The 25,280-nt window shown below is 37.3% G+C and overlaps 2 protein-coding genes and 1 pseudogene across 2 annotated transcripts in view; all 3 read left to right on the forward strand.

Moving 5' to 3' along the window:
- Positions 1–2,001: 2,001 nt before the first annotated feature.
- MYOT (myotilin) lies at positions 2,002–16,483 on the forward strand. Its single transcript, XM_021701732.1, has 9 exons — positions 2,002–2,357; positions 6,737–6,911; positions 8,249–8,353; positions 10,971–11,017; positions 11,797–11,929; positions 13,154–13,361; positions 15,407–15,572; positions 15,994–16,127; positions 16,311–16,483. The coding sequence occupies exons 1-9, from the start codon at positions 2,002–2,004 to the stop codon at positions 16,481–16,483; spliced, it is 1,497 nt and encodes a 498-aa protein (XP_021557407.1).
- Positions 14,442–14,710, forward strand: LOC110590898 (annotated as a pseudogene).
- Positions 16,484–18,518: 2,035 nt separating the features above from the next.
- Positions 18,519–25,280, forward strand: part of PKD2L2 (polycystin 2 like 2, transient receptor potential cation channel) — a 46,246-nt gene continuing 39,484 nt past the window's right edge. The window contains 4 exon segments of the mRNA XM_021701848.1: positions 18,519–18,549; positions 19,273–19,374; positions 20,304–20,437; positions 23,107–23,363. Of these exon segments, the coding sequence (XP_021557523.1) occupies positions 18,519–18,549; positions 19,273–19,374; positions 20,304–20,437; positions 23,107–23,363 (524 nt within the window).

A 25,280-nucleotide genomic window follows, 5' to 3' on the forward strand; every position in this document is an offset into this window, starting at 1 on the left:
GTTCATAAACTTGAAATTAAGGAATACGTGGCTTTTTAAGTGTCCTTTTTCAACAGAATCTTTCTCTTGGCTGTTTAGTAGTATTTGTTCTTTCCTAAAACTGCTAGAGGTTTGTGTGTGTGTGTGTGTGTGTGTGTGTGTTTTAAGATTTTATTTGTCAGAGGAAGAGAGAGAGCACAAATAGGGGTGAGCGGCAGGCAGAGGGAGAAGCAGGCTCTCCGCTGAGCAGAGAGCCCGATGCGGGACTCGATCCCAGGACCCTGGGATCACAATCTGGGCTGAAGGCAGACGTTTAACCAACTGAGCCACCCAGGCGTCCCTTTTAACTCTTAAACTACATGCACAGCCTTGGAATAAAGTTATTTGGTCTGAAATTTTTTCATTAAAAATGATACATTCTTTAAGATAGGAAATTAAAGAATTTTAAGATTTCATTTTGATGATGACAGTTTGGGTAACTTTATCAATTAATAGTTTGATTTATCATTAACTCAGAGCTGGCTTATACTAAGTAAAATTAAATATATTTTGGACTAAATTACCTGACATTTTGAATAAAGACAGAACCAATACCACAATTCATAGGGCTAGTCTGTGTGTGAATGTCTGTATATAGTTCTGCTTAGATTTACCATACTAATGGGAGAATCAGAGGCAAATATAACCCTTCAAGGCTGATTTTAGGGGCAAAAGATTCATCTATGGAAAACTAGGATCTATTATAGGAAGTCAGAAGAACCAGTGCAGAGCTTAGTAAGAGAAATGGCAACCATCTTTTCTGGTAAGGTATAACTAGCTTCATACTGCCTTACTTCCTTCTGTACATCCTTGTCTGCCATTTCAAAAGAAAAAGAGAGAGGCTAAAACAGTTTCAAATTAATCCAAAATGCATATGAAATATGAAAAATAATAAAAAGCAAAACTCTAAGAGAATATCAACACCAATAACTAGATAGTATAATCTAAAAATAACAAAAAATTTATATATCACTCTGGAATACAGTCAGTAACATATATACACACAGAAAGACACATATACTTCTTAATTATCATCTGGCTTGATACTATGGTGAATTTGGAATCAAGGGGAAAAAAGAGTGCATTGAAAGGTTAAAAAAATACACTCACAGTTGACAACAATGATTTATACATGTTCCCTCTACTTTACGAAATTCTGAAAGGTTGAAGGAGTAAATGCAGATGTTCACGTTCTTTATAAAAAAGCACAGTGTACCCCTTGATTTACCAAGACATCATTCATCACCTATCACCAGGACATTAATTAACTGATGTATATTAGCTATTCATTGGTTTTCATTAGCAATGGGAAGAATTCAGATAGAATGGGAGCTGACATGTTAGATATTTAACTGCTAATAATTTAAATCATTAAATCTCTCTGGTTAATGAAACTGTACCCTCTGGGCAAAAGCTAATCTTAAAACCATTAAATTTTCACACTGAGCAACATCACAGAATTTCTTTTCATAAGTAACTACTTGGCAAACTCAAACTTCCCACTCCTGTATATAAGGCAAGCCCCTGGGCATGCCTTAAGAATCACCCAGAGGCAAACAAACACTAATGAATCCTTTTTTCTTGTTCTCAGGAGAAAAGTCATTTATACAAAGACAGAGATAAAGGAAGAAATCTAGAAGCCAGGAAAGTTCCACCTTGAGGTGACCTTGAAAGCATATAAGGCCAAAAAAAAAGCATATACACTCCTAAAGATGTTAAACAATACTGTTTTTTATGCAAATATTGTAACTGAATCATTTTCTCGTTTGAAGGAACAATATTCTTCAAGAGAAGGCCACTCCATCAAAGACAGAAGCAAAGTATTCCCAAGATCTCAACAAGGAGGGGCAGACCAAGGTTGCTTCTGATTCCTTTGGACCTTCTGTGATTCCAGGCTTGCCACCCCAAATTCAGGACCCCACCCTTCCAGGAGCAAATCATTATAGTAATAAATTGCCTCCATCTTCCATATACCAGCTAAGCATGTTTAACTACGAACGTCCAAAACACTTCCTTCAATCCCAAAATCCATGTGGCTCCAGACTGCAGCCTCCCGGACCGGAAACCTCCAGCTATTCTAGCCAGACCAAACAGTCTTCCATTATCATCCAGCCCCGCCAATGCACAGAGGAAAGATTTTCTGCCTCCTCAACAGTGAGCTCTCACATCACCATGTCCTCCTCTGCTTTCCCTGCTTCTCCCCAGCAGCATGCTGGCTCCAACCCAGGCCAAAGGGTTACAGCCACCTATAACCAGTCCCCAGCCAGCTTCCTCAGCTCCGTATTACCATCACAGCCTGATTATAGTAGCAGTAAAATCCCTTCCAATGTGGACTCCAAGTAAGTGAATTTTTTATATGTATGACTATATACTGTATATACACTGAGCTTTATCTGAGGAGTGTGGGGGGGTATGTCCTAGTTCACTATTTACTATCTAAACAGGCAATGTGACCTCAGGGTCTCTTCATAATTCTCCTAAAACACCTTGAACATGGGTGCTGGCAGTAAGAAGTCATCTGACCCATTCTCTAGTGTCCACACTAAGAGAGACTCAAATCACCTTTTATCACATACAATTACTTACCTATTTTTTTTCCATCTTCAAAAAAAGATATCTAACATACCCAAGAACAATGAACTATTCTCCCAGTTCTAAGTTAAGGTCCTCATGCTATAAATTTAATTGCTCTGGTTCTGGGCTCAGCTGAGATGAAGAGCAGCTGTCTGCTCTTCCTCAGATAGGATTTCCTCTCATATAAGCAGAGGCTATTAAATGTCTTCTCAGTCTTAGTCTTTTCTTCCTATCCATTTTCCCCTCTTACCCTGAATATCCATTTGGCTAAAAACAAAACAAAACCAAAAAAACTTTTTTTTTAAATAAAAACCTGGGATTCAGATGCTGAAGTGTATGCATTTTCCTTACTATGATCAGAAGAAAGGCTTGAATAAATAAATGACCTTAGGGTTCCCTTTAGTAATTAAAACCCCACACTTCCTCCAAATTGGTTGAGCTGATTGTTCTGTCTAAATAAAGAGAAGAATAACTGGAGCCTTATGCAAGCATGTACTATTTCCAAAGTCCTAAAACTATCCTAGGAGAACCTGATATGAATAAGGACACAGTGGTTGCGCTTTTTTTAAAACATGAACTGAATACTTTGTGCTTATGCAAGCCTAGAGCTATCAATTTTCCTATCCGTTGGCTGGCTAAAACACCAGAGAATTAAATCAGAGGCATCTGAAAAACTGTCTGATGGAATACGTTTTGTTGCAGGCTTACCAACAGATTTGCTAAGATTGTCGATAATTTCTCTCAGTCTTCTCTGGAGGCTACTTTTTCTAGGGATTCCTATTGTTGGTGACAACTCTGGACACTTAGTTGAACTGACTACAGCAATTCAACCTGCAAAGAGTACTTTTCAACATTTTAAAAAATCAAAATAAAGCCAAAAACACATATTAGAATCCTATATATAGGATATCCACTTGAAATGGCTGATAGTCAACTATTTTTCACCTATGAAAATGGCATTCATAAGTTTGACCTAATATTTTTTAAAGATGCCTTTAAGAATTAAGAGCCCTCTCTCTCTTCCCTCCAAAATTCCCATTATACCCATTATCACACATTATAGATTTTTCTTGTTACATTTTACCCAGATGATCATTTTCCATCTAGCTTTCCATTATTTTCAGGTTTCCTATATGCACATTTTTAAATCTAAAATAACCTTTTCTGGGAGCCCCAGGCCAAGAAAAAATATAGTAAGTAAAATAAAATAAAATAACCTTTTCTGACTATACTACTTTTCTTGGTCTTTCAACCCTATTCCAAATATCTGACCAGAAAAGAAAGTCGCAAATAAATATTAAAGAACCTCAACCATGTTCCTGGCTCTGTGCACAGAACTAAGAGAAAAAGGCAAAAATGGAGAGTATAAGAAATAAGCATAGGAGGTCCCCAAACCAGAGATCAAAGATCCAGCTTTAGCTGTTCCATTTGCAGCAACCATAGATAACTCTTTTAATCTTCCCACAGCCACTTGATACCCATTCGGTGTCCAGCTGCACAAGGTGGAAAACTCTGTCCCTTTGAACATTTGTGCCCAATTCCCTCATTGTTATGGTGGGCTTAAGTTTGCCCTGCCTTCGAAAATAATCCCTTGGATTCTGACCTAGATTGCTTTGAAAGCTTTATTTAGCTTTTCATCAGTAGGAAACCCTTAAGCAAACATGTTACTCAGTCGATCAAACCACAGACTGGAAATTGAGAACTCTTAATTCTAATTATTCCATTCAAAAAGCCTGCTGTGTGACATTCAGCATGTGTGCCTTACCTGCTCAGGGATTCAATTTTATGATCTGTAACAAAATTAAGGATTTGGGTGATTAATGATAGGGGGGGAAAAAAGACCTATAAAGCAGAGTGCAGGAAGAATATTAGCTTATAAATATGAGCACGTATCTAGTCTTAACACTTAGGCCATCTAAACTGAGAAGGGAATTCAGTGAATAAATTGACTAGGTCACATACATATCAGTGATTCGCAGGCTTGGTTTTGATAATCCTTCAGGATTTCTCAGATATATTACATTATGACAGTCTAAAAACAAAATTATTTAATTCTAATTCACTTTAACATGTGACTTTTATAAAGATGGTAGGCTAACATAAAAAAAAAAAAAAAAAAAGGCTATGGGGTGCCTGAGTGGCTTAGTGGGTTATACATCCAACACTTGGTTTTGGCTCAGGTCATGATCTCAGGGTCATGGTCTCAGGGTCGTAAGATCGAGCCCCACATCAGTGCAGAGTCTGCTTAAGATTCTCTCCCTCTCCCTCTTCCCTCTGTCCTTCCCCTCACTCACTCTCACCCTCTAAAATAAATAAAATTAAAAATAAAATTTAAAAAAAATAGGCTATTAAACTTCATATAGTTAGAATAATAGGAGATCCATAAGATCAAAGGAATTTTACCACTTTGACATGAGAATTCAATCTTAAAAAAAAAAACAGAAACAAAAACAAAAAACACACAGACAACTCACTATTTAAACACTTGGTCTGGCTATTTACTTAACTGAATAAATCAGACTTTAGTTAAGCATTAATATAGACAACCCTGAATACCTGAAATGTAAGGGGGAGAAATGTGTACCATCAAGTTTCAATACAGAGCATCTTGAATACAAATAAAAACAGTCATTCATTCAGCTGATAGAGTAATGCCTATACCAAAACTCCATGTTAGTGAAAACAAATATTATAATGGTGAGTAATAAGCCATCTTTTTTACTTCAGAATGTTTACAATCTACAGATTACTAACCAAGTCCCCAAAGTCTACAAGAATTGAAACTCTGGCTCCTTTCAGAGGAGATACATTTCCACTCAGCTTATAAATTCTTTTAGTGACCCTTGAGAATATCTGAACAAGAACAGGTCAGAAAAGAGATCCAGCCTGCCTCATCTTGATAACTGGAGAACGTTTATTATGATAATGCTAAAATACTCACTGAAGGCAGTGACCAGTTATCCTGCATTAAACAGATATAAGCGTGTACCTACAGGGCCCTAAATGAATAAATTAGGTGAAATCTGAACAAACAGCTGTGAAAGTGCGAGCTACCTAACAAATGTAATAATACAGGAATCCCTCAATACTACACCTGCACTCTGTCACAATCAACAGGGGAACATGGGGAGGGGTAAGAACATTTTTCAAGATAATTTAGGATTAGAACTTGAAGTACGGATTTAAACCAAACTCGTCAACTGCTATTCAAATTTGCTTTCTTTTTTTTCCCCAGACCCCCCTTTGCATTCTGGTTACATTCTCTTTCCTCCTCTAATCATTCCTTTCTTTCTCTAAAAATCACTTCAGCAATGGTAAAGAAACGACTGTTACTGTAAAAGCTATTTATTACATAGTACCACACTTGAATTGTGTAAAACAGGAAATTAAAAGGAAAGCCAGACTATGTCAACTGTAGATTCCATTCAAAGCAATAGAATATTCACTAAATACTAGTGGTTATAGTAGTAAATGTTTAACAATCAGCTCTAGAGAAAGGAGCGAGGATTTGTGGTATTTACCAACTTCCCTGGTGTACATAGTCCCATCACCACCAATTTCAAACTATCAACATGAGATCACAGGGCGCTGAGAACAGTATCCACCCATAAAACAAACTTAACAAATTCAATCATAAGACTGGAAGAACTCTCAAGCTGCCAGTAACTAGACTTACTCTCTTTCACTTCTTTAGGAAGATCTTTGAGGAAGGACATCCTCCTTATGCCTAATCTAATTTGTTCCTCCAGCCACTAAATTTTAATTTGCCAAGACTTAAAAAAAAAAAAAGCTGGTAACCATTCTTATTAAATTCCTCTTGACTGTTACCAGGAAATTTTTAGTATTAATGTTTTTAATAACACTAATAGTACTAAGTTTAAGTAATAATACTATTATTAATCTACTAGATGGGTAGATTCAACCTATCTAAAGGTGACTGACAGAATGAGGTCAATTCTATTTTAGTACCACATCTTTCTCTGAAGATCTTTTTTAAAAATCTTTTTTCTGGGGTGCCTGACTGGTTCAGTCAGAAGATCATGTGACTCTTTATATCAGGGTCCTGAGTTCGAGCCCCACATTGGGTGTAGAGATTACTTAAATAAATAAAAACTTTTTTAAAAAATCTTTTTTCTTTTTAAAGCTATCAACAACCTTCATTTGGCCAACCTGTAAATGCTAAACCATCCCAAAGTGCAAATGCTAAGCCCACCCCAAGGACTCCTGACCACGAAATACAAGGATCAAAAGAAGCTCTGATTCAAGATTTGGAGAAAAAGCTAAAATGCAAGGACAGCCTTCTTCATAACGGAAATCAAGTAAGCAAAAAGTCTATTTTGCACAAAAAGCCAATTAAACTATAAAATCTAATCTCAGAAAGTTCTTTCTGTCTCACAGATCTAGGTCCATAAAATCCGCAAGGGATAGGATTATCTAAAAAGAGGGACTATTTGGATCCAGTACCAAATACTCTGCATGAAAACACCTTGTGGTTGGGACGCCTGGGTGGCTCAGTCGGTTGAGCGGCTGCCTTCAGCTCAGGTCATGATCCCAAGGTCCTGGGATCAAGTCCCACATCAGGCTCCCTGCTCGGCGGGAAGCCTGCTTCTCCCTCTCCCACTCCCGCTTGCTTGTGCTCCTGCTCTCGCTATCTCTGTCTCTGTCAAATAAATAAATAAAATCTTTAAAAAAAGAAAAAGAAAAAAAAACCTTGTGGTTTTCAGTAGTAAAAGAATGACACAAAAGAAGTAAAGAATATAAAACAAAGTAAAAGAATGAAGCAAGAAAAGAAAAAGAAATCTGAATAATTTAATGAAAATTTTGTTTTAAGCATTACTCCTCATAATATATGTCTGATGATCAAATAACCAGTAAGAAATACTCTCAGTCAACTTTTTCACATATTTTGGTATATACTACTGATGGATACATAGCTATGAGATTTATGAGGTAACTCTTCTGTACCCACTGTATTAGTCACTTATCTCTTAAACAGCACCATATGCCTTAAATCCAAATACATTTAACATACCAGTTGCATGGCTTTCAACCAGAAATTAAATATGATATTCAATGTTCATTTAATAAAAGTTATTTCTCCATGGGAGAATATGCAGTACTATATTTAAAGATGGAGCCCATGAGAACATGCAGAACAAATAGGAAGGTGAAGAATTTCCCCTTACTTGGGATAGCCTTACATAAGGGTGATTATGCCTTCCTTTCCCAGGAGCAAGAGGAAAACAGATGAGGGAAGTGGCACTAGAATGGAAGGGAAATGCTTTGAATAAAAATTAAAACATAGTATATGGGGCGCCTAGGTGGCTCAGTCAGTTAAACGTCTGCCTTCAGCTCAGGTCATGATCCCAGGGTCCTGGGATTGAGCCCCACATGGGGCTCCCTGCTCAGCACGGGAGCCTGCCTCTCCTTCTCACACTCCCCTTGCTTGTGCGCTCACACACACCCTCTCTCTCTCCTGTCAAATAAATAATAAAATCTTTAAAAAAAATAAAACATAAAACATAGCATATACCTGTAATTCAATAGGCAGAACCATACTTCTTTGGTACAATTCTTGGTGGTTTTAAGGTAAAGCTATACAAACAACTTTTATTAAATCTCATTACTATCTCCTTAATGAATGACTTCTTTAAAGCGGCTAACATATGAGGAGAAGATGGCCCGCAGACTGCTAGGACCACAGAACGCAGCTGCTGTATTTCAAGCTCAAAATGATAGTGAGGCACAAGACTCACAACAGGTAAATTATAGTAATCTTTACCTAACTGGAATATTTTTCTCTCATGTGATTTACAAATGTGTTTTTCCAAATGCTGATAAATACAGCTTGAGGCAAAAGTCAATCACTTCCATGCTCCATTAGGTATAAAAAGGAGAGGCCACGATGAGCTAAAATATATAGAGAGAAACTTAAAATTTTACCCCATTTTCTGGTGTTGTAATATCAGCATATGAAATGTCACAAAGACAAAACACCAGAAGACTAACAGTGTCACTTTTCATCTGGACATTTAGGGGTCCATTACACCTAGAACTCTTTTTCCAATGTCAGGAGGGATAGAGAATTTTGAGTTGTAAATCTTTAATAGGACAGAAGTTAAAACTTTAAGCCAAAGTAATTATAACTTTTTCTCAGAAGCTGTTAATCATTTCAATGTTTTAAAATATAATTGTGGGACTAATGAAACATCCAATTCCCTTTGTTTCTGTATTCAAAAATGCTTATTAAAAACAAAACAACAATAAAAAAGCCTTGAGTAATGGCTCTAACATTAACAAAAGGACCCTTTCCAAAAACGGATAAACTTTATGGAGGGCATAAAGTGACTATCCCACAGGCTTGTTTCTGGTCAACTTCATTCTAACAAGTAAACTTAACCCTGAAGAGAAATACAGAGTTGGAGAAACACACTGAACTGTTAGAACTGTCTTCCTTCTGCAGTTACCTCTCGTATCTTTTCAAAAATTCCAAGAGAAACTGGAAGCCAATGGGATGAAACTGGACACCCAAGAACTCTAAGCTCCTAAGCACAGGAAGCTGAAAATAGGATTTTTGTCTCTGGTAATGCAACTACTAAAAAGATGGAGCAGGGTCTAAAAGTGCAACTAATTAGAAAATAAAAACAGAATCTGAATCTCTCTTTGGCTACTCAACAGTTCATACATTCATTCAATGAATTATTTTATATGGCGCACCTACTGTGTGTTGGGCTCTGGACTGGTACAGATTACAGCAAGAAGAAGATGCGAAACTACCTCTATTAGTAGAAGTAACTCAAAACAGTGTTATAGTGATGGTTTATGTTATAAATTCAGTGTATGATTTTGAGGGCAAAGATCTATCATTTTTCTCATTCCTCCTTTAAAAACATTAAAATGAAGGTCATGGCACCAAGAAAAAAGAGAGCAGCAAAAAATACCATTATGAAATCAGAAAAGACAAATCCTAGGTTTTTTTTGTATGCTTCAAATACTCTAATAATCCAAATGTCATCAGATTACATAAAACTGAAATATTACACCTCTGAATATGAATATATACATACTCAAACCACTACTACAGGAAAAGTTAAAAACTTAATTTGGATATTTGGGGTTTAATTGGATTATTTTTATTTTTTACCAAAAAGTTAGTTGATTTAATAAATCAATTTTTTTTGACATGTGGCTAAGAGAACCTTAAGACTAGCCAAAAATTGTTACAGTGGTAAGAATTTTAAAATGACCAAATACATTAAACATATTCATCCCAAAATAAATTATTTGTACTCAGATTTGCTGTATTGCTATATAGATGCTTTCCAGATATTTGGATAGATATATTTTTCACTAGTCTCCCCTACTGTGCCAAACACTAAAATACACAAAATAAGCACTAAGTATTTGATCAGTTAATTATGACTTCCATCAATTTCTGGTTTTATTCTCAAATGGAAATAATTTTCTGGTGCTCAAATATAAATCCTAAAAGATGTTTGCTTAAATATATCTTTATTAAGCAGGAAGTAATTAATGTTGTTTTTCAAACCTTCTCATAGCTCTACACATATCTTCCATGGTGTCCATCATGATTTTGTGCCATGAGCTAAAAAGAGAAGTATTTTCCAGTCTAGTATGTGTTAACTGCTGTTGGTGCACTTTTGAGCAGTGGGCATAATACCCTTTATCAACTGCCAGCACAAGTGACTTCATGTCTATTCCTGATTTACTAAAGGACAATCTGTACTATGTGTTCCCATTTCAAATACACCAGGCGGACACATCACCCTTTGGTGTAATATAGTCATATGAAAAATGAACCACCAGGAATTCTAAGGCTAGCTAGTTTTCATATATTATACCTGTTGAATAGTCCTACTAATTCTGGGGATATTTTGCTTTAAGTATTAGAAGGTCAGTGCACTATATTTTAGTTGCTTAAAACAGTTAACCCTTGAACAATGCAGGAGTTAAGGGTGCTGAGCCCCCCCCATAGAGTTCAAATCTACATATAACTTCTGACTCCCCAACTTTACTATTAGCCTACTGTTGACCAGAAGCCTTACCAATAAGTAGATTAACACATATTTTGTACACTATATGTATTACATACTATATTCTTAAAATAATCTAGAGGAAAAAGATGCTGAGAAAATACATTAAAGTACTGTACTGTATTTATCTTTTAAAAAAAACTCATATATAAGTGAACCTGTGCAGTTCAAACCAGTGTTGTTCAAGGATCAAATGTGTATGGAATTAACCATGAGTGCACAAATACAGTCAACAAAGGAATGTTCAACTACGACTACTTAATTCTGCTTCATTTCAAGCTAACAATCACGTTAACATTCTCACTTTGTTTTAATTTCAAGCAGCACAGCTCAGAACACGCACGACTGCAAGTTCCTACATCACAAGTAAGGTAAAAAAAAAAAAAAATTCTGAATCTTAAACATTTTGCTACCAAAAATATTTTCAGCTTAAAAATGTAGTATTTATAAAGCCTTCAAGCCTCCTATACGTTTTATAAAAAACAATGTGAATTTTCTAATGTCTGAGAGGATGGTAAAAATTTTTATCTATTAACTATCAGAACTATCTCAGAGGAAGTTTTTTATATGCTTTCATCAAATAAGCCAGGACCACATGTCCATGTTAAGCAACTTTCTCATAACTGAAACCCAATTCCAATTACTAAATCATTGTACATGATAAGAACTGTCGGGTGCCTGGGTGGCTCAGTCGTTAAGCGTCTGCCTTCGGCTCGGGTCATGATCCCAGGGTCCTGGGATCGAGTCCCACATCGGGCTCCCTGCTCGTCGGGAAGCCTGCTTCTCCCTCTCCCACTCCCCCTGCTTGTGTTCCTGCTCTCGCTCTCTCTCTCTGTCAAATAAATAAATAAAATCTTAAAAAAAAAAAAAAACTGTCCATGAGGTACTCTGCATTTTAATCAGTTTCTTCATCAACTTACAGCATTGTACAAAAGACACAAAGATGTAAAATTTGTACCAGATGTTTTCAAATTGCTACCATTTCTAATAGTCATTAATATGCCATGTCCTAAGGTCTCTATTGTTATTACACTAACACATAAAACAGTATAGACTCTGGGGATTCCAATACAATGGCTTAACTCTATTTGTGTAAAAGGAAGAACAATGACAACCTTCCTGCAGAGTAATTATTAAAATATTTTTGTAGAAGTAGATCGTCTTCAAGGGGAGATGTAAATGATCAGGATGCAATCCAGGAGAAATTTTACCCACCTCGTTTCATTCAAGTGCCAGAGAACATGTCAATTGAAGAAGGAAGATTCTGCAGAATGGATTTCAAAGTAAGAGTTCAAAAATATTGGAGGAAAATTAACAAGATACTATGTTTTGAAAAATGTCCTCTTCCTCTTCATAACTTGCTGCACACCTGGGGTACCTGGGTGGTTCAGTCGGTTAAGTGTCCCAACTTTTGATTTTGGCTCAGGCTGTGATCTCAGGGTTGTGAGACTAAGCCCCATGTCGTGCTCTGCGTTGGGCATGAAGCCTGTTTAAGCGTCTCTCTCCCCGTGTGCCCCTCCCTGCCCCTCTAACAAAATAATAAAGAAGTAACTTGCTGTACACCTTAACAAGCAACATGGATAGTGGATAAGAACAAAAATTCTGGAGCTAAGCTTACCTGGGTTTGAATCCTGGCTCTGCCACTATCCAGCTGTGTTACCTTAGATAAGGCAGTTAACCTCTGTGCTTTCTGTCTCATCTATAAAATGGAGTAACAAATGTACCTACCTCATAAAGTTGTTACGGGGATTAACTGAGTAAACAGGCGTAAGGTACTCACAATAGTGCCCACCCCCTAACAAAGACATAAGTGAAGCTACCAAAACAATAGGATTTCTAAAGCAAAATACCTCTTTTAATTCTTCTCCATTAAGAAATTCAAGCCAACATGCTCACTTGGCCTAGAAGAGTTCTTCAAGCTCAGAGATCTTTAGAAAGACCTACATTTTTATTATCCTCATTTTGGAATCCTTTTTTTATAAAATGTTTTTCTGGATTCCTTATGAATGAAAGTATATGGATTTAATTGTTGAGGGTTATAGAAAAACACTTAACAAACTGGCATTTAAATAGCAAAATTACAGCTCAAGAGCACTGTTTTGGTAGAGCCATTCATTAGATCTGCAGTCATGACATGTATGTCCCTCTAGGACTTCATCTGCAGTCACCATTATTGAAAAAACCCACAGGACTTCATATTTCTTGTGGAAACGTATATAACATAATGTTCTAAATATAGTAACTGAGAGATCTTAAGGAGCCTGAGGTTACATGCGAAAGGGCTAGATGTGGTCTGAGGTAGTCTGAAAATATTAATTTCAAGAGTTTTAATTTCCACTGTTTTTGTTAAAAAATTGTTGAAGCCAAATACCTTTTTAAGCTCTTCCTTTGCATTTTGAATCACAAACCCACTCAGATACTGGAATTGTTAAAATGTGCAAATGGACAAATAGGTTCCAGTGATAATTTAAAATTCTGTTATCTCCTTCTTGTGTTTTCCTTCCCAGGTAAGCGGACTGCCAGCTCCTGATGTGTCATGGTATCTGAATGGAAGACCAGTTCAATCAGATGATTTTCACAAAATGATAGTGTCTGAAAAGGGTTTTCATTCACTCATCTTTGAAGTGGTCAGAACTTCAGATGCAGGTGCTTATGTGTGTGTTGCCAAGAATAGAGCAGGAGAAGCCACCTTTACTGTGCAGATGGATGTCCTGGGTAAGCCTTCAAAGAGATCTTCAAGAGTTCCTTAATATCCACAGTATTTTTAAAAGCAAGTGTTAGAAAAGCCCAGATGACTTCATATTTAAGGGTAATGTCTACACAACCCACTAGAACGCCAATTTTTATCTAAAAGTCACAGGATGGTGGGGAGAAGGGGAGGGAGCATTTTTGAGGGAAACTCAGTGAAACTTCAAGGACAGACCTACAACCAAAGCTTTTCAGGAAAGGAAATAAAGAAATGATGCAATTTTGGGCAAAACAAATAAGGCAGTACAGGTAACCCTTGAACAACATGGGTTTGAACACCACACATCCACTTAAATGCAGATTTTTTACAACACAGTACTGCATGTTATTTTCACTTCCTTATGATGTTTTAAATAATGTTTTTTCTCTGGTTTATCACTTGAAGAATACAGTATATAATACATGTAACATACAAAATATGTGTTAATTGTCTGTTTATATTATCAGTAAAGTTTCCAGTCAAGAGTATGCTATTAGTAGTTAAGTTTTGGAGAGTCAAAAGTTACATACAGATTTCTGACTGCATGTGGTGTGGTAGGAGTGCTCCAACGCCCCACACTGTTCAAGGGTAAACTATATAACCATTTCTAGATGTAACTGAAGGATCTTAAAGTGGAAAATGTTAGTCTAATCATATCTCTGATCTATAATCCAAAATAATCTGATTCTTATTTTTACAGAATTGTCATTATCACACATAATTGAAAATGGAGGAATAAATATTAACTTTTAGCCTTAGATCATGATCTGGGAATCAAAAAAAAAATCTAATTCAGGTGATTAAGCTCTGGGCAAATCTTTTTGTGCCAATAGCTCCAGAAATACTCTACTGTTAGAACTAAAAGAGGCCTTGGAAGGCATCTGTCCAATTTCACTTCTCCTTGAGAAAAGCTAGGGTTAGAGTAGTGTATCATTTCCTCTTTTCCTTCAGGTAATTAAAGAAATGACATAACAGGCTGTCTGGTAGAGGAGTGGGAGTTGGTGGCTGCAGCCTTTGGGCTGGGATGACCCGCGCTCTGGCGGAGGCCAGGGAGCCGAGCCAGAGCCATGGCCAGTACAGTGGTAGCAGCTGGACTGACCATTGCTGCTGCAGGACTTGCAGGCCGTTGTTTTGCAAGCCATGAAACATATGGAGCCGCAAGTAAAACAAGTTTTTCAGAGTCTACCAAAATCTCCCTACTGCCAATAAAGGAAAAATAAGAGATGCTCATCCACAAATTATGCTTTGAAACCACCCAGACAAGGGAGGATCTCCGTATATAGCAGCCAAAATCAATGAAGCTAAAGATTTACTAGAAGGTCAAGCTAAAAAATGAAATAAATGTGTGATGAATTTTAAGTTCTTATTAGTTTATGTATACAAGTGCTAGCTTTTTATAATAAAATGCCTCAAAGCTACAAATTTTAAAAATGATTTGGCACAAACTAAAAAAAAAAAAGAAATGACATAACAATTACAGATATTTGTATATTATTTTACAGTTTACAAAATGCTTCTTCATTCATTATCTTCAACTACTGATCCTCACAGTAGTTTTGAGTAGTAGTGGTAGGTAGAGCAGTCACTATTACCTGTATTTATTTTATAATGGATTTTCTATTTATCTATTTTACGATAGATAAAACTGAGCCTCCGAGAAACTAAACAAATTTTTTCCAATTTGGCATGGCTGGTGGGGCAAATAGACAATTTGAACCTAAGTTGTCTAGTCTTGCCACCACTCATGATGCCTCCTTATTGAAGAGACATAAATGAGAATATAACTTAAATTCTTTGAATGAAACATGGATATAAATTCAATGCCACATAACATTACTGTTTTAGAACTCTAATTGGCATAATACAAAATAGTACTACTGTATGTTGTTTTAACTAATGGTAAAACATAAAGCTTCTAATCATCTTGAGTGTTCTTTGAAACTTTATCAACATACAAATTTCATAATACCTTGGTTTGACTTATTTTCTTTTTATAAAATCTCAAATACTTGATTTTTTTATTAATATGTAGCAAAAGAACATAGAAGAGCACCAATGTTTATCTACAAACCACAGAGCAAAAAAGTTTTTGAGGGAGACTCAGTGAAGCTAGAATGCCAAATCTCAGCTGTACCTCCACCAAAGCTTTTCTGGAAAAGAAATAATGAAATGGTACAATTCAACACTGATCGAATAAGGTAGGATAAGTATTTTTAGACATAACTGTAGTTTATTTGGGTGAATCCAGTTGTACTTGAAATGCATTATAAATGGCATGCGTTTGTAATCTCAGTTTGTCTAGTTTTTAAAACATGTATAGAAACACAATAAACCTCATTAACCCCGATTCCACTAATCAAAAATTTAAGGCCTTAAGCTAGGATTTACCTTTTTACTAACAATAAAGAAAGATGGCTCAAGGAAATGATGACACAAAATTAAAGGGGAGGAATTAAACTCAATAAAACCAATAACTATTTGGCATTAACTACGTACAGTCTCGGAATTTCCAAATGCTTCGTCTTCTTACAGTCTGACCCTCTGGGTCAGAAGCATCATAAAGTTTCACAGGAAAATTAATACCTAGCCTTCATTTTTTTTATTATTGTTTCTTTTCAGTTTGTATCATGATAACTCTGGAAGAGTTACTTTACTGATAAAAGATGTAAACAAGAAAGATGCTGGGTGGTATACTGTGTCTGCAGTTAATGAAGCTGGAGTGACGACATGTAACACAAGATTAGATGTTGCGGGTATGTCACGCTATCAACCCAAGGACTTAATCAGAAAGATTTAGTAAGAAACACAAATCCCAGCGTAATATAAAAATAATCAGTTCTGACTTTTTTTTCTTTTCCTGTCTGATACTAAATACCTAGGGCAACCCATTTGTTTAGAACAGGTTTTCTGAATTAATCTCTTTTTATCTATTTCAGTCCGTCAACACCAAACTCTTCCAGCTCCTAAGCTGTTACGTGTTCGACCAACTTTCAGCAAATACTTAGCACTTAATGGTAAAGGTCTGGATGTGAAACAAGCTTTTAACCCTGAAGGAGAATTTCAGCGTCTGGCAGCTCAATCTGGACTTTACGAAAGTGAAGAACTTTAATGAGGTTACCAACATTGAAAAACACAACTACATTATTAGTAATATGTTCAATTAAATTTTTAAAATAAATCCATAGCTGTATTAACAGATTATGGTTTTAATTAGGTAATATAACTAATATATATTTGTAATATTTATCCTTTGACTCTTGCACATTCTGTCTTCTCTGGTTTGCGAAGCCCATGGAAAATCTGGGCATATGGGTTTGTAATTGTAGAAGACTATCTTAAAATGTGAGATTTTAACATTTAAGTCATACACATTTAACAATTACAGATTATGAATATCAACTTTTTAAGCACATCTAATGCTTGTAATAAGGTTTACTGGTACTGCTTTCTAAATACTGTTTTACCCATTTTCTCTTATAGGAATACTAACATGGTATAGATTATCTGAGTGTTCCATAGTTCAATGTCAAAAGAGAATAAAAGTTCAAATATTTAAAACAGACTGTCTTCTCTTCACAAAAGTCTAGATCTTTAAAATAAAACTTCTGGTTTTTATATACTATACAACACTTAGCAAAACCTAAGAATAACAAGTTCCAAAAAAGCAACAATATTATGTTCTAGAACTGTCTCAATGAAGCTCACTTACAGCTCAGTCAATTCCTCCGGAAATTAAGCTAGACTTTCCAGGGTTTGCACTTCAAAAGCAAGCAACAATAACTAAATCCTGACAGAATCTCTCCTGAAATGGTGATTTTGTTTTAACCAAAAAAGTCCCTCAGTCTTCAAGACCTTTGAGTCTACTGAGCTCAATGGAATATGAATAGTCTGTAAAGTCATCTGCTTAATTCTTACATTTCATATAAATTTGAACGCGGGGGGTGGGGGCGGTCCTCCTACATTTCAAGTTCAGATAACCTATTACGTTAGAAAGCCAATTTTGTGAGCATCTGAGAGTCTAAGTACGGGAAAGGGAAAATCCTTTTATTACACTATTCCTTCAGCTAGGACACTAGCCCTTTCTTCTCAGGCCTCCTGTCCACTGGCCATGGCCTTTTCCTAGGCCTCTCCTGTATCTTTTATCCTTGGTAGTCTTTGACCCTCGCTGCTGTGTGGCCTCGGCTTGTTTTTTATCTACACATAAAATAGCATTTATCAACATCACTCGACATCTCTTTCAGGGAAATAACAAAAGCGGCTTTATTTTTTACTTCCCCAACAGCTTGATGGTTTTCTTTGCTGGCTGCCCTGGGGCCTTTCTACTGAATTGTTTCATTTTCCTTTTTTCCAACATGAGACGCTCTCCTGTCTCATATCCTGGCAGGGTTTTGGATGCCTTAATTTACAGCCAAATGTCTTTGGTTTACAAACCTTCCCATCTTTGCAAAGCTTCTGGGCCAGATGTGAATCTGGGTTCCCAAGGTCTCCTGTTTGGCCCACTCTTCCAAATCATCACTTCAGAGCTGGATTTTTTTAATTCTACTTTATCGTTTTCTTTAGCCACATTGAGTGGCAAGAGGGGTGGAAGCTATTTCTAGCAGCAGCTCTCGGTTAACGAGAACCGATGTCTGCCAAGCAGCAGCGGCAGAGTGGGCGCTTGGTTAGGCACTCGGGCTCTGGCGTCCGGCAGACCTGCCCCGACCACCTGTGCACTTCGGTAAGTCACTGACCCTCTCAGCGCCTCGGCGTCTCCAGACCTAAAATGAGGATAAAACACCTACCTTTCGAGAAGGGGGGAGGTGAAGACTAAACAAGCCAATAAATGTAAAAGGTGTTCAAGACACAGTAGCCCGTTAGAATTAATTACTATGATTTTTACGACCAACCCCGGGCCCCAAAACAGGCTCGCCCGAGAGGCCGGCCCTACGCCAGACAAACGCCGCAATTCCCAGCCCCGCCTCAGCCGCCGGCTTTCCAGAGCGTCCGCGGTGCGCACGCGCGCTGGCCACCTGTAGCACGGCTTGCGCCGGTGCAGGACCGTGAAGATTTGCGCAGGCGCAGGAGCCAGGTGGCGCGCGTCGCAAAGTTACGCGCAGGCGCGGCAGATCGGGGAGGTCGAACGGGCGTCGTTGTCCAGGTCGGCCATGGCTGAGGCGTCACGGTGGCATCGAGGCGGTGAGGGGTCATCCTAGGGAGTTGTGGGCAGGGCCGATTTGGAAATTACAAGTACCGTGGAAGGAACTGTGTAGCCCCATATCTGTTCATGAAAGCACGTTTAGCCCTCACAGTCTCCCCTTGAGAAGGGGTGGATAGGGGTCCCTTTTCACAGATGGGAAAACTGAAGCCTTGAGGCGATATGGCACCCGCCCCTTGCCCGAGGCTCGAGCCGGGGTTGTTAACTTGATGCACAGATACCGTCACTAGGCCATTCTGCGAAGCCCTTAGTTGACCTAGGGAGTCTTACCTCGATAGAACCCCAGGCCGAGTCATTTTCCCCCTCCAGCGGAAGCCAGTCTTCCCAAGAAGCAATATAGAAGGTAGAGAAAACGGTTAGGGACAGATGAGTGATTTTTTTTTTCTTTTTTTGTTCTCTCTTTTTTTTTTTCTTTTTTGTATTTTGCTTTTTCACTTTCAGACGGGATTTCTGAGGAAACGTCCGTGTAATATATAAAATTCACTAGTGTTCAGTCAAAATGACTGCCCGCTCACCCCCCCATGGGAAGTGTTAGTAATTACTCCTCCTTCGCAAAAGTGAGAATAAAAAAATAACCAGAAGCCATTGGAACTTTCCTTCACACAGTGTATCAGCTAAAAGTGGCTGTTTTCCCATCATCGTTATTTATATACATTATAAATGGCATAATAATGTAAGGAAACAATTTGTTTTGTGTCTCACAGGGGCTCCGAAACATAGCCTGCATTACAGTAAGGAAGTAGAAATTAGAACCACACTTCAGGAGTTGGCACTCTACTTTATTTTTTTAATAAACCTATGTATATGTAAGTACACAGATGTAGATGAAGACACTGTTTGAACTAAGAAGTTATGTGGAGGTGAAAAAAAACGTACTTTATAAACCATAGGCTCTGAGACTACTAAGACCTCTAAAAAAATAGTGACACATTTTAGACTTTAATTGACACTATTTCCATTTCTTAAAGGGCAAAGCTTTAGGTCACAGGTGTAATGAAAAGCTTTCATAGTCAACATTGATTGAATTAGTATATCCAGTGAAATACATCATTGGTATATACAGTGAAATAATATGGAACATTAAAGCATGGCATAGGCTCATGTGCCCTAGAATCATGTTGAAGGTAGATAATTGGTAAACACTAAAAGTCTGCTAGCAAAAAAAAAAAGAGAAACATGTTTAGTCATATTAAAGAAAGACCCTTCTCTAAAATCTATCCACCCACACTAGAAAGAGAACAAATACCAGTTAATATTTTTAAAAATTCTTATCGTGTGCCAAAACATGGATTTAAATGTTCCACATGCATTATCTCACTCTCATAACAAAACTGTGAGGTAGGAGATGTTATCCCTATGACGGGACTCAAATCGTTATTTGTTTGAATTCAAAATCCGTAGCTTTATTCATTATATTGCCTACTCTCAAAATAGAGAAAAAGCTTGCAGAATAGTATGCATAATATGTTCTCATTTTTGTAAAAATAAACTTATTTTCTTTATAAATGTGTAGGCCTATAGAAAAATCTGAAGAATATGTGCTAAACCTAATTCTAGCGGTGGAATTACAGGAAACTTCTTCCTGTTTTGTATATTTCTATTTTTTTTTAAATTTTATAATTAGTCAAGAAAAAATTTGAATTTTCAAAACAAAATTGGGAATAAAATTTAACTATTAATCCTGATAAACTGAGTTTTTAAAAATAAAATTTTAAACAAAAATTCTTCTCCTTAGTGACTTTTGGGATGGTAAACCCACATATGTATTACTTAAACAAAGTTATGTCATCTCTATTTTTGGACACTTCTGTGCCTGGTGATGAAAGAACCAACTTTAAGTCTATTCGCAGCATAACTGATTTTTGGAAGGTAAGGTATCGTGATTGAGAATGAAGTAGCTTTTGGTATTGCATAAACAAACTCATGGCACACATAATAGGCACTGGAGACATATTTGTTGAAGGAAAGAGTAAAAATGAATATTTCTTTAAACTTTTAGAATCAACCCATCAGTGGTTGTATATTGAGAACCTATGCTCTCAGTGTAATAAGAGTTCTTAGAACTTTAAAAAAAATTATACTTTTTAAAAAGATTTTATTTATTAGAGAGAGAGAGTAAGCAGAGGGAGAAGCAGACTCCCCGCTGAACAAGGAGCCTGATGTGGGGCTTGATCCCAGGACCCTGAGATCATGACCTGAGCCGAAGGCAGCCACTTAACCAATTGAGCCACCGAGGCACCCCAAAATTACACTTCTTAAAAATTTTTTTTAAAGATTTATTTATTTATTTATTTGACAGAGAGAGACACAGCGAGAGAGGGAACACAAGCAGGGTGAGTGGGAGAGGGAGAAGCAGGCTTCCCGCCAAGCAGGGAGCCCAATGCGGGGCTCGATCCCAGGACCCTGAGATCATGACCTGAGCCGAAGGCAGACACTTAATGACTGAGCCACCCAGGTGCCCCAAAATTATACTTTTTTTAAAAAACATTATCATTGCATTTGGAAAATAGTAGACTTGCTGCTTATGTGGGGTTAGGATCCATGTCAAACTGTAATTTTGTATAGTGAAAATTATTCTTAAAAAATCCTTAAATGGGGGTGCCTGGGTGGCTCAGTTGGTTGAGCAACTGCCTTCGGCTCGGGTCATGATCCTGGAGTCCCGGGATCGAGTCCCACATCGGGCTCCCTGCTCAGCAGGGAGTCTGCTTCTCCCTCTGATCCTCCCCCTCTCATGCTCTCTGTCTCCCATTCTCTCTGTCAGATAAATAAATAAAATCTTTAAAAAAAAAAATCCTTAAATGGGGGTGCCTCACTGGCTCAGTTGGAAGAGCATGCAACTCTTGATCTTGGGGTTATGGGTTTGAGCCCCACTTTGGGTGTAGAGATTACTAAAAAAAATTTTTTAAATCCTCAAATGGCCCATAAAGTGAAATATATATAATTTTGGTATACAGCTTTGTACTGTGTGTATTACAGTAATGTACAGTATATAATCAAGTAAATAATAAAAAGTACACATGCAAAATATAACTTTATAGTTTTTTTTTAAAGATTTTATTTATTTATTTGAGAGAGAGAGAACAAGAGAGAGAGAGAGCACATGAGAGGGGGGAGGGTCAGAGGGAGAAGCAGACTCCCTGCTGAGCAGGGAGCCCGATGAGGGACTTGATCCTGGGACTCCAGGATCATGACCTGAGCTGAAGGCAGTCGTTTAACCAACTGAGCCACCCAGGCGCCCTATAGTGTTTTTTTGTTGTTGTTTTTTTTTTTTTTAAAGATTTTATTTATTTGACAGAGGGAGAGACAGTGAGAGAGGGAACACAAGCAGGGGAGTGGGAGAGGGAGAAACAGGCTTCCCGCCAAGCAGGGAGCCCGACGCGGGGCTCGATCCCAGGACCCTGGGACCGTGACCTGAGCCGAAGGCAGACGCTTAACGACTGAGCCACCCAGGCGCCCCCCTATAGTGTTTTTAATTATGTGAGAGTACCATTCCTTCAGCTTTGGAACAGATTTGTTTTTTTCCATTACATTTAACTTATCAAGATGCTCACATTATTAGGAAAGAACAATTAAGAGAACAGAAGTTTCAGGTATCCCAAGTCACAAACATTGGGCCATATAAGGAAGGTTTTCCAGAGGTGATGACAGTTCACTTGCATTTTAAAGGATGAGTAAGAGGAGGACATTCTAGGAAGGATAAACAATATGTGCTATAAGTAATTCTACATATGGAGCTATGTTTGGCATTATAGGAATATAGAAGATGAGGTGGAAAAGGCCAAACTCTGAATTGAACAGAGGTCAATCATGAATGCCATGCTAGGAAACTGAAACTTATGGGAAGGAGACAGGGTCACTTCCTGAGAGAGAGGGGAAGTTTGAGATGAGAGCAGATGATTTGAGGTCATTGGTATAGTCCAGGTGAAATATAAAAGAAAAAGGAGATCTTCCCTGAGACTAGAAGTGCAGTTCACCCTATTTTTTTATTGTGCTATCTTGAAGTATACATGGCCAATGGCAAAGAAGATAAAGGCAGGAAAGGAAAAACCAAACCCAGGCTTGGGGATCTCAGAATGGCAGAGCCAGGAAGTAGTAGCAGTCACCACTGCTGGAACTGGTGGGGAAGGAGAACACAGACAAATTCGAGGGCAAGTGATGAGTTGTGGCTATAACAACCATAAGTGTATGGCTATGGGTTTATATACTCATGTATCAGGGGACAGTTTTCAGTATACCCCTCATATAAGAAAGGGAAAAGAAAAGTTGTAGAATTAAATGAATTAATATTTGTAAAGTGCTAGAGCAGTGCATAGTACATAGTACATAGTACATAAGGGCTCAGTAAATATTAACCATCTTCATTATCATCATCGACATCATCATCATATCTTTAATATTAATGGTGGCTTGGTCAGTAATTTTCATACTCCTCAAAATCACTGATTTTTATGTTCTTAAGGTAACATTATGAACATAGATTCTGTTAAACAATTGACATGAAAATATTTTTCCCATAACATTTATCTTTCTATATGAAGTTTATGGAAGGACCCCTTTTGGAAGGTCTGTACTGGGACACATGGTACACTAACAAGACGTTGTATGATTTAAAGAACACCAGTCGCATCTACTATGAGAACATACTTTTAGGAGTCCCCAGAGTCCGTCAACTAAAAGTCCGCAACAACACATGCAAGGTCTATTCATCCCTTCAGTCTTTGATGAATGAATGTTATGACAGATACACTTCTAAAAATGAAGACCTGGCTGATTTTGGCCTTAAAGTGGAAACTGAGTAAGTAATATAAAATTACATGTAACTTTTCCTAGCATCTTACCATTGTATCTTTAAAAAATTAGGAAAATATGTATATTTTCCAAATAATACCAACAGTGGTCTGGCAGGTAAGGAGACTATTTCAATAATCATAACAAAGGAAGGAGCAGTGTTTAGAAAAGTAAGAGTGAACCTGTTATTTTGTTTACCAAAAGATATAAAGAGTATTCTTTTTTTTCTAACTGGGGTATATGAAGTGCTAAGTCATTTTGAACATAAGGTAAAACATCCATTTCTGCTTTTACAGTACTCAAATCAGCTTTTCTGTCTCTGACCAGACCCCCTCAAACACATCCCAAAAGCTTTTGGGACCCTTAGGGAGTGTGTTAGGTGTGCTCTGCCACTTTCTTCCTTTCTCACTCTTACTTCAGTGATATCTTCTGTTATTGCCAATATGGAAAAGGAGCAGTTATGCTCTGGAGGCACTGCATCTGACGATGCCTACCAAAGATATTGTAGCAGTGTTCTCCAAATTGGCTGAGGCTAATGCTGGTGTACACTCATGTCTATACTGAAGACAGGACACCCAAAGCCAGAAGCTGCTGGTGTCATTGCTTTTACAGTCCTATGAAAATCTCAGGGGGCAGAGAACACATTTTTTAATGTAATATTTATCAAAATGATACAAATACAATTCTCCAGAAGCAGCCTCTTTGAGCTCTTTTAGTTGTTTCTTCTGGTGTATTTTCTAAATAATGTGCTTGTACTACTATTACTTGATTTTACGGTTTTATGTATCTGTTGTGGCTGTCATGTGTCCCTCCCTCTACACACACACTTCCCATTTCGCTTAGCCTGTTGTTAGATCGTAATTTTTGTTAATCGTTAGTCAGTGTTTATATTATAAATATGAGCAATGATTACATTTCTTTTCTTCAACAACCTCTCCTGTAGCATTAAGATTAATCACTGCTTTACAGTTTTTGTTGATTTGTTTTTTCTTTGTGTAAGTTTTTGGTTATACTTTAGGATAGCAAAGTGCTCATATAATTCTTAGAAATCCGATGAACTCATAAGTATGGTGACACAGTCTCTTAGATATTACTGAACTGTATACTACTTCTCTTTAAATGAAAAATAACAAAATAAATCAGTTAATCAATTGCACATTTTAAATTGGAATCTAAAAACTAATCTGTTGGGTATTCTATTATTCCAAATTCCCATAACAACTAAAAGTAAGTTAAATACCAAAATTAACACTACAGACTTGGAATGATAATACTTGTTATTCCCTAACAAAATAAGAATCAATCTGTGCTTGCTTATCTATCTAAAATGTAATATTCACTAATTAAAAACATCATAAAAAATTGGAAGTAGGAGAGGATTGGTGTAACAAATGTTCTTGTTTCAGTTTAACAACCATGTGGAAAACACTCAAAAATACAACAATGGAATTTTCATTAAATCTGAGTATTTTTTCTTGGTGGTATCACTTTTCCCCCCTCCTGAAAACAAACAGTATTATTAATAGAAAAACAACTCTAAGCAGCATACCTTTGGATAATCATTCAAGTCTGTCTGGGGAGGCTGAACAGGGACTGAAATGAGGAGTCAAAACTTTATTTTTTGATATTCCATAATTAAAAGTTGAAAGGATGGGGGTGCTTGGGTGGCTCAGTTGGTTGCGTGTAGGACTCTTGATACCGGCTCAGGTCATGATTTCAGAGTCGTGGGATCGGTCCCCACGTCCCGCTCCATGCTGAGCATGGAGCCTGCTTGGGATTCTCTCTCTCCTTCTGCCCTTCCCCCCACCTTACATGTGCTTGCTCACTCTCTCTGTCTCTCAAAAAAAGTAGAAAGGATGGAAACAAAATTCAGTTAAGCACATTTTACTTTGATTTATAAACTTTTGTAAAATAAGATACCTAC

This window comes from Neomonachus schauinslandi, chromosome 7, assembly GCF_002201575.2.
Source record: "Neomonachus schauinslandi chromosome 7, ASM220157v2, whole genome shotgun sequence".
In the NCBI taxonomy this organism is placed as follows: Eukaryota; Metazoa; Chordata; class Mammalia; order Carnivora; family Phocidae; genus Neomonachus; species Neomonachus schauinslandi.

Excerpts from the sequence above, each read along its gene's own strand:
- MYOT (XM_021701732.1), top strand. The coding sequence starts at position 2,002 with ATGTTTAACTACGAACGTCCAAAACACTTCCTTCAATCCCAAAATCCA. Across the intron at positions 11,930-13,153 it reads TCTGCAGAATGGATTTCAAA|GTAAGCGGACTGCCAGCTCC; the intron begins GTAAGAGTTCAA and ends TTTCCTTCCCAG. Across the intron at positions 15,573-15,993 it reads TTCAACACTGATCGAATAAG|TTTGTATCATGATAACTCTG; the intron begins GTAGGATAAGTA and ends GTTTCTTTTCAG.